At 56.3% G+C, this 17897-nt stretch overlaps 1 protein-coding gene across 3 annotated transcripts in view; it reads left to right on the forward strand.

Annotated features, from left to right (window-relative positions):
• The first annotated feature begins 525 nt into the window (after nt 1-525).
• LOC122382873 (adenylate cyclase type 9-like) overlaps nt 526-17897 on the forward strand; it is a 37673-nt gene continuing 20301 nt past the window's right edge. The window contains exons 1-2 of one of the 3 annotated variants that reach the window (XM_043368743.1): nt 526-597; nt 12401-13907. In XM_043368743.1, the coding sequence (XP_043224678.1) occupies nt 12431-13907 (1477 nt within the window). In that variant the 5' untranslated portion in view covers nt 526-597; nt 12401-12430. Of the gene's footprint in view, nt 598-4842; nt 5033-12317; nt 13908-17897 lie in introns of those variants that run through there. The other 2 variants (XM_043368741.1, XM_043368742.1) reach the window with 2 other exon arrangements.

The raw sequence follows: 17897 nt of genomic DNA on the forward strand, positions 1-17897 counted from the left end.
CCTGCTTTTATCTAATTCATGAATAGCGATGTGACAGATTTATCAATAGCAATGATCTGTCAATCAGTAGGTATTTAACACAGCTCGGACATTCATAAGTTGGATTGAATGCGTGTTTAGTGCGTGGTCGTCACTGGAATATGTAGTTGAGCTAAGCTTAGACCCAATTTCACATGTATCGCTATTATGCGCTAGTGCTGGCGTTTCCGAGGCATAACCATCGACGTTCCCACTGTAATTCCACTGTCGTTACCCGGCACCCGCGGCTCCAGACGGGGCCCCGCGGCCTCTGAGCCACAATGGCTCGGCCCGCCCGCTGAGCAGGTGCTTCCTTTTCAGGCCGCGTTTTGACGGCACGATCTGTCGGGATGAGCGGCGCGGCGCTCACAGCTGAGTAGCCCGCCCCTCGCCCGGCCCGCCCGGCCCCGCCGGCTGGCCGCTGGGGCCGGGCGGCGGCGGCGGGCGCGTGCGCGGGCGCCGGCCGGCGCGGCCGCCGTCCGTCCGCCTCCCATTGCCAGTGAGCGGCGGACCGGGGTCGGATCGGCAGCCGAACAGACGCCGTCAGCGCGCCGGCGGCCCACACACGGATCCCAGCAGGTGAGACCGGCCACTGCCCGCGGCTGCGTGTGTGTGTGTTGCGCACGACAGCAGCTTCCCCGCCAGTCCGGCGCCCTCGGCGGCCCGCAGACGGCCGCACCACGCCGCCTGTATCGACGCCCGGGCGGCGCCGTCAAATATTTATGCCGACGCGGTCAGGGCATGCGCGACCTGTCGTAGAGGTCACCGAGACAGAGGACATCTTCCGTTGGGGCGCGACGGCGCCGTCCTGGGCCGCCGGCGCAGACGCCTGGTGTCCGGACTCGTCCGCTGGCTGTTTTCCTGATGGTGACAATGGGGGGCGGCGCCGACTGGGGGCTGGGCGCCGCGGCGGCTGGGGGGGGGGGAGGGCACTGGGTCAGCGTTACGGGCAGCTGGCAACAGACACGGCTGGTAGTCCGGGCCGTCAGCGGCGGCCAGCGCGCGGCCAGCGGAGCTGAGCGCAGAGGTGACTTTGACGGCAGCGCGCCGCTGTGGGGGAAGCTTACGGCGGCCCGACGAAAGCTGTCCGCTCTCGCGCTCCGTGCGGCGTCATTTTTCGGATTTGGGGGATAACGACCGCCGGCTAGGAGCCGTCGCCGGCCCGGCTCGGCCCGCAGACCGGTATGGCGGACGACGGGAGACCGCTCGCAGATAAGCTTATGAGGTGCACGCGTCCCCGATATGCGCCCATATTAGGAGCACAGGTTTGAGAGCCATCTCGACCCGCCCTCGCTCTTTTGTGCTCCCTTCGTCGTCACCAGTTCTATTTGTGGACCCACTCCTTCCAAAAGCGATGATGCTGTCCGATGAGCGATCTCCAACACGCAGCCCATGCTTTTTAAGAGCGCGATGTCGTCTCGCGTCGTCCTCGTTTCAATAGCGCCAGGGGCTGCCGGGGGCCGCGTGTACAGACGATAAGATAGTCGGACGGGCGGGCGGCGGGCGGCGGCGACGGGCCAATACGTCATCATGGGCCCCGTCACGCTCGGTGACCCATTTCTCAGTAGGTGAAACCTGTTCTGCGGGGTTCCGGCCGGTCGGGTGGTGTGAATGGGCCGTCTGCAGCGATGCCTCTGCCGCCGCCGCCGCCGCCGCCGCCGTCACCGCCTCCGCCCACGGGCCGGCGGCGTCCGGAGAGAACCCTCTCAAGGCCAACTGGTGGCTCTCTCGGCGCCGCACAAACTTACATGGATTCCGCAACTGTCTCGAAAAATGCGCCTCACGAGCTCCCGCTCAGAGGTGGATGGAATGCACTGCAGTTTTCACTCGGCTACCCGTGTCAGCGCGGCATGATCTGCAGATGGAGAGCATACGTATTGCTGCTACTGCTGCTGTTGCTGCTCCTTTTAAGGTCGTACATTTATGTGAACTTGTGTGATCGGTGATTCAACGCAATGCCATGACTGGGCAAAAATGATTTAATTTTTCTTAGACTCGCTAAGCTTTCGGGATTATGTTCAAGCAAAAAGCAAAATCCCATAGCGTGCATTGCTGGAGGCTCAAATAAGAAATATTTGCATGCAATGCCTGTACCGGCGGCAGTTGGCAACAGTGAGATTGAATGAGCTTTTCAAGAAAAGTTTTCGTTCTTTTGTATTCATGTGGTACGAACTAATGTTCCCTTTAATAAGGCCCAGTGAAATCCTGATAACGCTACTCCGTAGCCCGGCTGTCTTTTGTCATGATTCGCAGTTTATTCGTACCGTGCTGAAATGCTAGAAACAACCATCAAAATGCGGCGAGAATGTTTGACTTCACAGCATGAATTCCAAACACTGCATGTTTTTGTTGGAAGTGTTCAGGACCTCGCACTTCAAAGGATTGCGAGCAGCATCATTCTCTTCTGTTTATTTTTCTGTGCTGAATTTTGTCATTCCATGTTGTTGCCAGCAATGCTCAGCTGCATCTATACTGTCTTATGCCATGTTGTGGCCGCCCGTGTGTCAATCTCGACGAACTGTTTGTATTAATTTTTTTTCTGCCCCAGGGGCCACTCTCCTTCAGATGTTCATGCCATCAAACTTAAAATATCTTTCTTCAAGACATCCATGCTCATGATATCAGTATGGAAATTGTCTGGTTTCGGAGATGAGACATCTCAAAGTGTTTGTAACTGTTCGCAAATTTTGTATGCGCAAGCCCGCTTGCCTTTATTTTACCATCACCGTTACCTGTCTGTCAGAAGAAGCCTTTATTTACTCCGGCATTGAGATAGACGTTCCTAGGCTGATCGTCTTTGATGTCGGAATCACATCATACGGTGTGTCAGATCTGAGAGGTCGCTCAGGCTTGCCAAGTTAACAGATAATAACCCAGATTGAGCGTGGATATTGGTGTCAAGAGCGATATGATTGACCTTTAAAATGCCTTTACTCAGCATCTGCATGACACAAATTCAGAATGAAGTAAATTCAGATTCCTTGTCTTCGCGAAATAGATTCGCCGGTATTGTATTTACCTGTTCGATTTATCATGCCTATTTTGCGTACTACGATGCCTTCCACGGTGCTCAGAGCACAATCTGTGGGTACTCTCGTTCATTCGTTCCTTCATTCGTTCGTGCGTTCAAAGTCGTTCATTCCGTTCGTATCATCCACCCCCTTCTTGTTCAATTTGCCTGCCTCAGAAGCCGATGGGAACATGTGACGGGCCCAACACCCACCGCAGCTCGGTCGTGGCTGGTCGGCTTTACCCTGTCCGGCTTCGTTAGACGTAAGCCCCGGCCTTCAGATATGATCTGGCTGGCTCACAGCCTTCTGTGTTGGCAAAGGAGCCGTGAGCGTGTCACTACAGAGCACGCTGATACAACCTGACAACTGCAGAAGGCGGAGTGACAAGGCTGGGGACAGAGGAATCGCGGGATTTCAGTCAGGTGGATTTGAAACGAGGAAGCACTGCGGCGTATCGATTGCAAAAGTATCGAGAGGCGTTGCTCGTTGACCTGTAAATGGGATATCGGTTTCTGAATTGTATTTACAGATTTGTTGCCGTTTGGTTCGGATGCTGAATATAATCTTGTTTTAACAGTTCTGACGCATAGGCTATTCGTGACTATTCGTTGGTGAATGGTGCTCAGGGGCTTCCAGCCACCTGCCACCCAATAACACAACAACAATAAAACATTTCTCACGAATACACAAAACACACAATGCAAATGTGCAATTCGATATCGCGGCTTAATAATAATTTCAATTTTTTTTTTCTTCTGATTTTATCCCTGTAGAAATTAGCATCAAACAGAGCAGAATGACATCATCTTTTCCAATGTACGACATCCGTTCCTCTTAAATCACATCCATAATTTTAACAATGTGCAGACGCAGTTACCCATCACGTCATATTACGACTTAACGACGCCCATCCATCAACAGCGATAAGAATGACAAACGAAAATAGCTCGGAGCTGCTGATGAGGCAGGCCTGGTCTGAACGATGGGACATAAATTCCTCACCCAGTTGATTGCCAGTTTATTTTTCAACATTGATTGCAATGTTTCTTCTACAGCTAAGTCAATATCAGCGCTAATTTGAATGCTGTCCTTCGGTATTTGTCTCTCTGACACAGTTACATCACTCCTCTGGAGATTCCGTGGGTATTCAATATTGAAGATTCTCCGCGCTGCCCTCATCCTTTGACCAATACCCACTTTAAATTTCGAAAGGTAGCCAGAACGAGATCCCACGATTTTTTATCTAGTTCAAGCTTTGGGCATCCACTTCGGTGAAAATGAAATATTTTGGAAAGTTGGTCAAATTTTGTCAGTTCTCTTGAGGGATGCATAAGCTCCCTTCACAACCAGTGCCCACTTATCGACTCTACCGGGCTCTGAGTTCCGTTCCAGCCACCGGTCCGGATCCCGACGTTGCGTCTGGCCGTGCCTCCCCTCCCCTCCCCATGATCCGGTCCCCGGCTCGGGTCGTCTCCCGCCGTTCCCACGGCTCGCAGACAGGCTGCCGTCGCTCCCGACAGAGGGCGCGCCGTCGCTCTCGACGCGCGACTATTTTCAGCACCGCCGCCCGTCGCGTCGGCCCCGAATAGACGCCCCCTCGACGTCGGGGGCGGCACACCGGCCCCGGCCCGGGCCGACCCGTGCGTACCGACTCGAGCGGCCGGCGCGGCTAATTTTGGCTCCAGACGGCCACGTAACCAACTGCGCGAGGCGCGCGGAGGACCGCCACCGGCGAGCACCGGCAGCCGGCCGCGTCCGGCGCGCAGTGTCCGACCAGCCGCCGCGCTGCGCGTGCAGCTCTGCGTCGTGTGAGTCCGCACTGGTGAGCTCGTGGTGAGGGAACTAGCGGGTGGTGATTTGTGTCAATTCCGGTTGGATGGGTCGAAGAATTGTCGAGGAGTGCTCAGATCGTATAGCGCGTTGGTGATTGAGGTGAACGGGAGTGGATGCGCTGAAAGTGAGACGACCTCCGATCACTACGTCACCCTCGTGAATCCCTCCTGGTAAGAGGCGCGGCGATTTGTCTACCACGTCTAGAATCCGCTCTTATTAGAAGCGACAACATATCACTGCTAAGTACTTCTTATGTGCCCTCATGCTGCCATGCATGTGATTCGTGCCAAAGACGTCAGTCCGTCGTGGGGTGGGCTTAAAGAGCTAATATGCTGCCGTACTCGGGACGTCAGAGACAGACTGCAGTCACGTCTGAGCCTGCCTCCTGTCCGTGTCTCTGCGGCTTGCGTCGTGATCGGATTCCGTCACAACTGCTGCGGATCACGCATTTCGTGACGCCCGACTTTCTGTCCTCTGAGAGCGGCCGGCTCGGTCCAGGCCGGCGCGGGACCAGTGGCAGCGGCGGCAGCTGCCGATCCGCCGCGGGCCAGAACTATTTCCAGACGGCCAGCCGGCTGTTATTATTTGCTACCCGCTGGCAGGCTGTGCTGCAACTGGCCGCCGCCGCCGCTGTCGGGAGTCCAGCCGAGTCCATGAGTCCAGCGGCGTCCAGCGGCGACAGACGACAGAGGCTGAAAGTCGGTCGGACGACGTCGGCAGCGGTGTCTGACAGTTCCGCGAGGGGCTGGACCGGTGCCGGCTCTCCGGCGCGGCCGTCCAGCCAAAGCTCAGACGGAAGGCCGGGAGCGAATCAGTGGGTGTTCTCAACAGGTGACCCTGTTGTAGGTTCAGTATCAGTCTATTTGTGCTGGAAATGCCGCACCGCAGAGTATCTGACGTCGTCAAAAACGGCTTGCTTGCGCCTTTTCGAAGGACCATAAATCTCTGAGGAGGCTGGAGTACATACGTGTTGAAGTTCAGTCTGTCCCCTGATGCGCACTCTTTCCATTTCGTGCCTTGTAAGTGATCAGCTTGGGCTATTCTGTCGACGGTGGCTATTGATTCTCGAGTTTGGGAAGGATATACTGCATTATACCACCTCCGCAAAGATTAAGCTCAGTAAAATAACGAAATAAAAGAAAACTATGCACTCAATCAACTGAAGCTCGGTGGGCCGTTGTTGTGAGCGTGCAGAGTGAGATGTGGTGTAGCCATTTGAACCAGCGGTGTGACACCAATCCGACGGGGGCTAATCCAGCAGTCACGCCTCGGTGCCGATCCTCCGCTGGGAGCCCGACTGTCACCTCGCTGCCGATCCTCTGAGTGGGAGACCGACTGTCACCTCGCTGCCGATCCTCCGCTGGGAGCCCGACTGTCACCTCGCTGCCGATCCTCTGAGTGGGAGCCCGACTGGCACCTCGCTGCCGACCCTCCGCTGAGAGACCGACTGTCACCTCGCTGCCGATCCTCTGCTGGGAGACCGACTGTCACCTGTGTGCGCGGTCCTCTGCTGCAGACCTGAGTATCACCTATGTTTTTGGACCGTGTGGCCGGCAGTCGCTCTGTCCTGTCCGCACGAGTGGCGACTGGCGGTCCACCAGCGCCCAGGGGCCGGTCAGTGGTCACCGGTCACCCCGTCCGACTGACCACTGCACTGGCCGGCGGTCAGCGGGCGCCGGGCCAGGACCGCGCCGCCGCCGCCGGCTGTCGTCTCTGAGCGGTGCCAGAGCGGCCACTCTGGGGGCTCGAACAGTGCGTGCTCGCCGTCAGTGCTGACGCGGCACCGGTCCGGCGCTCCTCTCTGCCGGCGCCGGCCGCGCGTCCGGCGGACAGGCTTTGTTTTCAGCCGTCAGACTGCGCACCGCGCCAGCACGGGTCATTCATTTCTGTGGCGTTCTTGGGGCTCGACTTGTGGCGTAAAAACCGATGACGAAATTGGGATGTTTGACTCGTGTTGACTATTCTCAAGTTTCAAAACTTTTTTATTTTTCGCTATCATTGATTCAGAGTCAGACATTGCCAAACATTTGTGGCATCTGAATAACTTACTCGCCCCCCCCCCCCGCAAAAATGTTATTCGTCATTCGTTCGATTAAGCATAAACAGAATACCAGTAGACCAGTAGACATGAGCGACGTCTGGATCGTCTTGTCTCTATCAGAGAACTACGGCTAACTACTTCCAGGGATGAGGCACGCATCTGCAAGTGGCATCTATTCCATATCAAAATTGGTGAGGGAAATATGCACAGTGCGGAGTGAAAGAGGGGCTGGGGCGGGCTGCCAATGAAAATCGCTGCTCTGACGTGGGCCAGTTTACCATGGCGGCCGGGTCAACAGTGGCGTTTCCAGCTGCAGGAAACGGCCTGGCACGGGCCGCCGCGGTCGCCCGTGTCGCGTCCCTTCCGCCGAGCGACCGTCCGTGATCCCTCAGCTCTGCTGTCCTTGCGCAGCGGCTATCCGTGAGTCATGCGTGTGGGGATCATCGATTGTCTTATTATTGGTATGATGCTTTGATTCGTCGCTTATCGTAATGCCACAGAAGGGCTGTGCGAAGACTGTATTGATTTCACATTTTGTTGTGCTTTTGTTGCACGCTTGCAGTTTGCAGTAATGTATCGGGTGGCGTGTTCAGTGCTATATCTTTGTTCGGAAAATCGGTTTAAATTAAAGAAATATTTTCGTTATTTATATGACCAGACTATGCCAGTGAAGGTATATTTGATCGTGCGTTTCCATTGTAGGTACTCAAATGTATCATGTATCTTTAAAACGGTACTTTGATGAGACTGAACTATGAAGAAATGTCTCGAGCTTATGCCCAATGAACCGGGATTATGCCAGTAGTCCCCGGGTGGCCCCGCCGCACAGTCCTCCGTTTTATACCGCCTGAACTCGGTAAAAGGGCCGCAACAATTGACTTCCTGTAGCCGGCTCAGACCGGCACTATAAACACGCTGAGCTGGTCAGGAAGCTCCCGAGCAGCCCGCTGCTCAAACATCGTCCCGTTTATTGACATTCCCGAAACATTCCCGATTTGTGGCGGAACCACTACCAGGAACCCTTCTCTTCCGACGGCTACCGCCCGAGCTCGCGGCCTGACGAGCCGCCCCAGACGAGCGAGCCGCCTGTAACGAACGAACCCTCACTGAGTCACCGCTCTGTGGCCCAATCCCCGCCGGGTCTGAAACGTAAACAGAACGCCGCGCAGCGTCAGCCGCGCCGGAATTGTAAACAGCGCGGCGGAGGAGGGCGCCGGTCACTGTGGTCGTGCCGGGCACTTGGCACGCTCCGGTTCCGGTCACTTTAACCGGGACGGTAGCTGTGGAAATTTGGCCCTTTTTTGAACCGTGAGAGGATTGGTATCGGCCCTGAAGGGCGCCTTGATGGAGGGATCTATGTGGAAGCTGGATGGAAGCGCCTTCTTTGATGCACAATGGCTGACATGTCTTGGTGATGCCCTGCAATATTCTATGAACTGCATCGACTGGATGGCCGCTGGAGGTTGGGCAAGCCCCAATTGACAGGAGGTTGCGAATGAGTTGGAAGGGAACGTTGGGGTCTTCGGATAGATCTGAGACAGCCATCGGCCGCCAGCAGCATTGTTTATGTCCTGCTTATGCTACAACGCTAGTGGGGACTACTGAGTTGCTCGATGGTCTTATTGGATAACCGAACGTTGCGGGTGTTTTTGCGTTGGATGCTCTTGCTTCTAAATATTGATGCTTGAAGCCACAAACTGAGATAAAATAATATTCCATCCGGAGAAGTACCCACTAACGTTCCGTGAAGCCCGTGTGTGCTGTCGGCGGTAGCCTTTGTCCGTTCCTGACACATGAAGTCAGCGCCGCTGGGGCCGGGCGGGGGCGGGGGCGGCGGGTCCACCCACCGACCGTGGCGGCTCCACAGTGGCGGCACCCCCCGGCCCGGCCCCGCCCCCCGGCGCCCGGCCCGGGGTCTGGACGCCCCTCCCCCGCTATCACGGCCAGGGGGCCGTCAGCGCGGCCTCGGTCGGCACATGGGCGTCGGTGGCACCGCAGGGGAGGGGAGGGGGTGTGGGCTGCAATGGCGTCGGTCAACATTGCACCTCTGAAGCGGGCGGTGGTGGCGGTGGGCGGTCACAAGGGCCGACTGCGCACCGTCCAGACGCACACCCGGCTCTGGCCGTCTAGACCCGTGTTGACTGTAAGGTGAATCACGGCTCCAGTGAATGCCAGCGTTGGAGGGGAGCACTGCGCAGCGTGAGTTCGCCGGCGCTGAGCGCTGCCGCACTGGCTGCAATATGCAGAGCATATTGGGGCGAATCGTTTACCCACTGGAAAAAGTGTCAGTGGTATGCGCAGTAGCTTGAACTTCAAACTTGCATAAGCTGAATCATTTCTCTGATATTCGGATTTAGCACGTGAATGGTAATTGGTAGACATAATTATCTTGATAACCTCGTGAGTCGCCAATTCGCCAGCATTTTGATCATTGAGGTGTGTGTGTGGGGGGGGGGCATTGCTAATGTATATTTGTATATAGATAAATAGAAAACGACGTTTTTTGAATTGTGTATTTGGATATATCGTTGTTTTATAACATATGTATGTAACATATGTTATGTAACATATATATCACCCGAAGGGTATTTCTGTATGCGAATAGGTTGGCTGTTGTCCCCGGCGCTGGTGTTTGGGGTACGTCGGAGCGGCGTTGCGTCATCATTGACAGTGAACCAACACGGCCCACGCGACTGTCCATCACTGCGGCTGGCTAATCGCAACCTTTTCCTGGCCGGTCCCGACCCCGCCGACCCCGTCTGGCGGTCTAGCCCCACCAGTGCAGGCCGGCCCGCCCCCCCCCCCCCCAGTGGCAGGTCTGGCCCCACCAGTGACCGGCCTGCCCCCTCCCCCCCCCCCCCAGTGGCTGGCTCTGCCCCTCAGTGGCCTGCCCGGCCCCACCAATGACCGGTCTGTCCCTATTGGCCGGCCGGCCCGCTCCCCCAGTACCGCGCAGGCCACTCCGTGCCGGTAGCCCCTGTCACGGCGCGCGCCGAGTCATACCGGAACTGACCCCCGGGCGGGCCCCTGAGCGGGCACCGTGTCCCCGGCACGTGCCGTGGGGAGGGGGGAGGTGGCACCGCCCCTCACGGATGCTGTACACGCACGGTGTATGGCATGCTCGATACGGGCGACCGATAGGGCTATCGCTCCTGATTGCGCCCTCACTGGACAGTTTATTGCACTCGGTGACGTGAAATGAAGAATCCCGCCGGTTACCTACCAGATTGGCCGACCCTAAAAGCCGCGCCGGGATTTCAGGAACAGGCGAGTTTTATCATGTGAATCTGGCCTGTAGTACCTAGGTCGGTGTTATTCATTTTGAAGAGGTAAATTAATGCATGCGCATACCTATTGCAATTAGGAATTTGTGACTAGAAAAATCGAGATTGGTGATGATGTAAAATTCTTACCGTAAAACTAATAGAGTCGGATGCGAGAACCCCATCACCGTTGTCCGACCAACTCTGGGCGGGCCACGGGAAAAGGGGCGCCGTCCCGCCGTTTGACCTTGTCTGGCCTGTGACGGCGAGTCGTCCCATTGTCACAGAGTGGGAACATCCGGGACCTCGTGTCGTCAGCCCGATACCCGGGGACGAATAGAGCTGTCCAGTCACCGGGGAATCTCACCTCAGGGTAGGCGTTCGCAGGTCGGTTACTGAAGGGTTACAGGTGCCATGGGGGACGGGACGGACCTCACATCCGGGCAGAAGGGCCCTGCCGTCGGCTGCCATCGTCCCAGGAACGGTGGTGGAGGGCCTGGGGTGACTGGGAATGACCGCTGGGTGGGGTTTCGGCCGGCTCATGCTGTGTGACAGCCGTCAGGGGCACCGCTCATTCCTCAAAATGTTTTGGTACATGATGATGCAACGTGACACGGGAAAACGACAGTGGGTGTCGAGACTTGAGAATAAGTGTGACAAATAGTGTTCATCGGAAGTGCTCACGAACTGATGCCACTTACTGTACGAGTGTTGCCATGGAAGCCAATCAATTAAGCCATGGTGCAGGTGATATGTTACCGAAACGTCTAAGGATCGGTTCGTCTCGGGTCTGGCGGATGTCCGCCCTTTCATTCCGTCGCTGCTGGGACACTTATGAGGCCATTGTACCGTGTGTACCCTGCCACCATGGCGACACACGTCTAAAAGCTGATGAATGTTGTCTCTGCCGGATCCTGTGGTCCCTTCCCGTCTCCTCTGGTCCCCTCGCTGGCCCCCGTATGGTCCGCGGTCGCTCAGTCCGAGTGAACAACCGCGCCGGCGCAAACTCTTCGGGATCCGTGACGGCTGAGGCCAACTGTTGGCCCGGCTGGGAGCTCCTGCCAAAGTCAATAGGCTGTCTGCGCTCAACACCAGCGACTGGGCGTCCGATACCGCGCGCTCGGAAATACCTCGTGTTTCATCAGCCGGCTCCTGGAACAGACCGGCCGCCGATACCGTCCCGGCGCGCGGCGTCAATTAACGTGCCACCACGATAGCCCGCCCGGTGTCGGCGGGGGGGGGGGGGGGGGGGGGGACAGGGCTCGTGTTCGGTAGGAAGTTCGAGATAATAGTCTCGGGATGACTGATGGGTCTTTACGTCTCTACCGGAGGCGGGTTGATGTTATCCAGTTTCAGTTTCTTGTGGTGCTCTGCAGGAATATACAGAGTGTTTGATGGAGCGTCATCACCGCCAATATTTGAAATATTATCATCGCGGCCACCGCCAGCGGCCGGCCAAAGCTGCCAAACTCTGGTCATTTATCAGCAGCGGCTGATGTAGCTGCGCGGCCGCCGGAAGGGGCGGTCTCTCGCGTGGCGGCGCTCCCGGCTCCGCCACCCCATGAGCAGCGATCAATGTACGGGGCCCGCCGGGCGTGCACCGTGCAGACGTCGGCGGGTCGGCGGGTGGGCCGCCGCCGCGCCGCCGAATTCCGCAGGGCTCAGTGGGCCGGGCGAAATCGGGCGGGCCGGGCCGGGCCGGGCGGGGTGGGAGCCGATCCGGCGGCACGAGAGACGAGCCGATCTGCCGCCGCCGGCGCCCGTCACCCAGACGACCCGCGCCCTCCCTCCTTCCGCATGCCGCCAGACTTTCGCCGGGCGGCGGCGGTGGCTGAGGCGGCGGCTGAGACGGCGGTGGCGGCGGCTGGGACCAGTTGGCGTCAGGCTCGAGGAATGCTCGCTCCCAGTCGGCAGCTGCTGACTCGCAGCTCGCGCCGCTGCGCTTACGTGTCAATTATGACTCGCAACTAGAACCGCTCGGCACGCGGCGGCTTGCGTAAGGTGCGTGCGCGCGCGCGTCCCGCCCCCTATCGCGCATTGACCTTGAGGGGCGGCCTTCGCCGCCGCCGCCGGCCGGCCGGCGAGTGGTAACACGGCTGGCCGCGAGCGGCGGCGGCGGCGGCCCCGGGCTGAGTCGTCTGCCGCCGGCCGGCCGCGGCGCACGTCCCTCGCTCGCTCCGTCTGCGGCGGCGCGGCCGGTGAGTGACCCGTGCGCCCCTGGTGTCTGTCCGCAGATGGCCCTGTAGCTGCCGACTGGCCGCACCATGGCGAGCGGCACGCCGTCGGCGGATCCGGAGCGCGGAGGGCGGCGGCGCGCCAAGCTCTCGGAGCTCAGCAGCTTTCTGCCGAGCGTCACCACGCCGCTGCTGGGCGGCGGCGGCGAGCGGGCGCGCCGGCTGCCGCCGCTGTTCGAGCGCGCCGCGCACAGCTGGTGGGAGCCGCGCTTCGACTCGGACATTCTGGAGGGCCAGTACCGGGTGACGACGTTCCTGCGCATCAAGCGGCGCCTCCAGATCGGCGTGGCGTTCGCGCTGCTGGCGGCTGTGGTGTGGTGCGCGTACGTGGCCGTGTTCCGCGACCTGGTGCTGCTGTCGCTGCTGCTGGTGCTCGGCGCGCTACCGCTGCTCGTGGTGTTCGTCATCAGCGAGACCTCCTACCTGGAGCACCACCTGGTGGGCGTGTCGGCGGCGGCGGCTGTGGGCCTGAGCCTGCTCTCGCTGCTGCCGGCCGTGGCGCAGCTGGAGGTGTTCCCGGGCGGCCACTCGGTCACCGAGCTGCCGCTCTTCACCTGGGCCGTGGTGACGGTGACGATGGTGTACACCATGCTGCCGCTGCCGCTGTACGTCTCGGCGCTGATGGCCGGCGCCTACTCGGTGACGCTGGAGGCGCTGACGGCTGCCGGCGGCGAGAGCAGCACCGTGGCGCACATCGCCATCCGCGCCGGCCTCCACCTGTGCCTCCACCTGATCGGGCTGCGTACACTGGTGCTGGCACAGGCCCACATGCGCAGCACCTTCATGACGGTGGGCCAGACGCTTCTGACGCGCCAGCAGCTGGAGCTGGAGAAGCAGCTGAAGGAGAAGATGATCCACCTGGTGATGCCGCCGGTGGTGGCCGGATGGGCACAAGACCGCATGACCGACGAGCGCACGCTTCTGGAGTCGAGCAGCCTGGGCGCCGAGCTGGCGCGGCCGCTCACCAGCCAAACCACCAGCCCTGAGATCAGCTTCAGGCCCTTCAACATGCAGTCCATGGATCCTGTGAGCATCCTGTTCGCCGACATCGTTGGCTTCACCCGCATGTCGAGCAACAAGTCGGCCGAGCAGCTGGTCGGTCTGTTGAACGATCTCTTCGGTCGGTTCGACGAGCTGTGCACCCGACACGGCTGTGAGAAGATCAGTACTCTGGGCGACTGCTACTACTGCGTCTCGGGATGTCCCGAGCCGCGCGACGACCACGCCATCTGCTGCGTTGAGATGGGCCTCTCGATGATCACGGCCATTCAAGAGTTCGACGAGGACAACTGTGAGGATGTGAACATGCGCGTGGGAGTGCACACGGGGCGAGTGCTGTGTGGTCTGGTGGGAACCAAGCGGTTCAAGTTTGACGTGTGGTCGAACGATGTGACGATGGCCAACAAAATGGAGTCGTCCGGTCGGCCGGGCGCGGTGCATGTGTCCGAGCGAACAGTGAAATATCTGCAGGGAAAGTACGTCGTCACGCCCGGGGAGCCGCTGTCAGGTGAGTGGATGCCCGGTGTCCTGCCGGCTCGGGGTTCGGCGGCATCTGATGAGCTGATCTTGAGGGTGGGGAGGAGAGGGAACCGTTTTCCTAGTAGAAGGGGAAGACGAGCTGGCATTCCCAGCCTGTCCCGTGTACGCTAGAGGAATTATCATTGGGGAGGGTCACACCAGGTAACGGTCATTGGTATTGGTCAGCATCGCTGACCGAAAGGGGAGGCATCGGTGCAGTGAAATTTCAGCTTTTCGGGAACGCATTTTATTCAGCACAAACATGCCTAATTCTCTTCTACATTGGTGCCAGTTTTAATTCGAAGGGAAAGCTAGGAGTACAAATGATGAGTGGAAAGGGCTTCCGATGCAAATTTTCCTTAGAATCCGTTAGATAACGTTATTTGCGGTCCCATTCAAGCGTGATTCTCTTTTACCACTTCTATAATTGACCAGTGTTTCCAACATGTTGGCAGTATGTTCAATGTTCATTATTTCCCTTCCTTATGGACATGACAGCTGTCGATCAGACTACTTATCGGGTGGCTTGTGTGCCACCTGTCAATATGCATTGGTTATCTACACACGCACACTTGTATGATGGGCCCGGCCGATTCCCACGCCTGTCGTGATTCCCGCATCATCAGAGATACGTCAAATGAGTCTCGTAGTGAAATACATCACAGTGTTGCTCCTCACGATGAGCCGGAAATTCTGCACCCATCATAATCATTCGTTTTATTTACCTTTTTGTAACAGAGCGCGAATATCTCAGGTCAATTCACGTCCTCCCGTTTGCTGTATCTGGCGTCTGCCGCTCTTATCTGGGCGGTCGTAGCGGGAGTGTGTTTATTCCCTGGCCGCGCTCCGTTGTGCTCGTTCTCGGCTGTGTATCGCCGCGGCACCTTGGCACGTCCGCTCCCCGTGATCGTGAAGGTCGCCGGCGCGTGACCCGCGCCTCGGCGGGCGACTCTCCCAGCTCTCCGGGCGACTCGCCGGGCTCTCCGGGCGACTCGCCCGCTCTCGAGTGCGTCCTCCCACGCCACTTAAAGCAGTGGTGCGGACTGGGGCGGGGATGGGTCTGAGCGACTGGAGATCAGTGGATGGAATGGGGAAAAGTTAATGGGGTGGCCCATTTAAACAGCTGATGTAACGGGGTCATATCGACACCTTTTTTTAAACCCCACATTTGTTCTCCGGTGAATTTCAGACAAGTTGGTTAGAGACCTTCAAAAAAGGTACAATCACTCGATTTTGCTCAAATTTGTCTGTCTTGGCAGATAAAGCAATACCAGAACAGGCCTACGAACACACATATTTGATCAGGATCGGACGATTGGACACTTTTAAAAGGAGATCTTTCGTGCCTCCCGGAAATTCACGGGAGAGCAGATGTGGGGTTTAAAAAAAGGCGTCGATATGAGGGGCTCTACATTCAAGGTTTTCTAGCTACGCCGTTATCCTCGAGGATAGGCCGATGCGGAACTTGAAAATCGAGGGAACTTTCAACTTCTTTTCTAAAATCGGTGGCTGGCTTAACCCTCGCATGTGTAGGGGGGGGGGGTCGGATGGACCCCCCCCCCATGGTTTTTCGCGAATAACTCGCGTAAAAAGCGGCCGATCGCGACGAAACTTTCAGTACCCTCGCATTGATCAATTTTACACCTACCCTGAAAATTTCATGACCCTGACCCAAATGACCTTTGACCTGTGACCTCTTTTCCGAGACCATGTTTGGCCGGAATCGCGATTTCGCGTATGTCGGCTCGCACTAGCCGCGTGTTTGCAAGCTTTTCGTGGTTTCAAACGTTCAAACATGTGATTTGATGTTACTCCCGTGTGTGTCAAGGTCACCTGAAGGTCAGGTCAGGTCATTGACCTTTGGTGACCTCGGGTGACCTCGGGTCACTTTTTCGAGTTTTACATGTTTCTAGGCTAGTTTTTGGAGCTGAATTCGAATTTATCAACCATTTGAACATTTACGAAGTAGTTTTGGTGACTTCGTAACATGTTACGAAGCTGTCAGAGGCGGTTGACACGTACTACGAATACCCGTCACGACGCCTACTGGTTGACCTGACCTGACCTGACCCGACCTGGTCTAAATGCTTCAAGACATCATCTGTGATCAAAACTAACACGATATTCGTGATCAGCACCCCGAAAAACCCCTTAGCAGCCACACTTTACGACTTCCTAACAGGTCCCGATTTTCCCGACTTTGGGTCATTGACCTGACCTGGAAGGTCAACCAATGACCTAGGACCTTAAAATTGGGTATCATCGGCTTCCTCTCGTCACGGGCAACACGCTCGTTTTTTTCCGCGAAGCTCTAGCTCGATCAGGGGCCAAACGGCAAGGGGGGGTCCAACCGACCCCCCCCCCCCCTACACATTAGAAGCTGGCAAACGCCGCACACATGCGAGGGTTAAAGACGATTGGATCCCTGGCCTGATGCTTTGTTTATATACAAGTTTCCCAGAGACACTCAAATTTAGCAAATCTGAATCAATTGGCCTCGCTTTAACGACTCTATGCACCAGCATTCAGATATGTTCCGTACACTCTGCCTTGTATGTATATGTTAAATTTCTTTGGTTGCTAGTCCTGACATTTTCTAGATCTATGAGATTACTGCACGGTCAGCTCAGAACATTTGGCGGCCGTTTAAAATCTCGAGATCATCAATCAATTTATTCGCGTTTATGGTATTTGCGGCATCCCAGCGCCGCTTTATCCCTTCAGAAATTTGTATTTAGCGTGGCTGGCGTAAAATACTCCTGTCCCTCTCTACAGGGTGTCTCAAAAGTTCGGTTACAGGTATACCAGCCATGCTTTTTTGTCAATAAATAAAACTGAATCAACGAGAAAATAAACGTCGAATTTTTGCATGGGCATTGGTAACAACCTTCCTGAAGCAGTCGCATTGTTTTCAAGCGCATTTGACCCTTCATGAGCACACAAAAAGGGTTCACCTCTGACCATGGGTCAGGCATGAAAATGGAGGTCGCAAAATCGGGTCGGCTGAGAAACTCTCTGTTTCAGGAGTAATGGGAATGGTTAAGTCGGAAATGACACATGGCAAAGTGTCGGCGAGGATGAGTACAACATGATGATCATCTGATAAAAACGGTGGCTAAAATTTATGAAGGACGAACCCATACGAGACTAACAGCGTTTTGAACGACCTTCGTACGGCAGCAGACTCGTGCTCCGGAAAGCAGCTGAAAATGCGGTCATAATTATTGAAAACTGAATAGAAGCTCACAGACAGAGGTTACCCAGTTTCAAAAATTGCAGGTCATCATAAGATAAAGACAACGAATCATTTTTACATTGTTTATAATATCTATAGCGCTAAATTTTTGGGGAAATAACACGAAAATCGTCAATGCCAAGGCAATTGACCCTCCAAAAGTGTCATTTAATGTAAAGTTTTATCTTACGAAGTTTCAAGAGCTCGACAAAACCGCACGATGGACATGTTTTGGCCGTTTACAAAGCAGAACCTCTCCTGAGGAAAACACTCCGCAACCCAGCGAAGGTCTTGGCATGGGGAATGAAGAGCGTTTGGGATTTGCAAAATTTGCAAATGTGTCTAAGAAACAGATGGCCGACGCATTCTGCTACGATATGCTGCGAAAAATTTGCCCCTGGCACTTCCCATTTGTTCAGGAATGGGGTTGTTTTGAAAAGGAAAATGGTGCTTGGGAGGTCGGCGCCAGTCATTCATGAAGGAGTTAGCGCCAGAGAAGACCCACAAAATACTCACGGATGGTGTCGATGCAAGCTGTCGGCTTTCAGGGAGAAGCGGATGTTGCCGGGGAGTTCGTCAAACCTAAATCCGACGCAGAAACTGCAGGGGATTCCCCTACAAGGACTTGGAAGCTGGTAACCTTTTTTCAGCCTCCAGCAGCTGACGGAGCGACGAAAATCGGTATGGGCAAATATTTTTGGAGATGCAGCAAAGGATTTGGTTTCCAACCTTCCAAATCAGTTA

Source organism: Amphibalanus amphitrite, unplaced genomic scaffold, assembly GCF_019059575.1.
Source record: "Amphibalanus amphitrite isolate SeventyFive unplaced genomic scaffold, NRLGWU_Aamphi_draft 000149F_arrow, whole genome shotgun sequence".
NCBI classification, from domain to species: domain Eukaryota; kingdom Metazoa; phylum Arthropoda; class Thecostraca; order Balanomorpha; family Balanidae; genus Amphibalanus; species Amphibalanus amphitrite.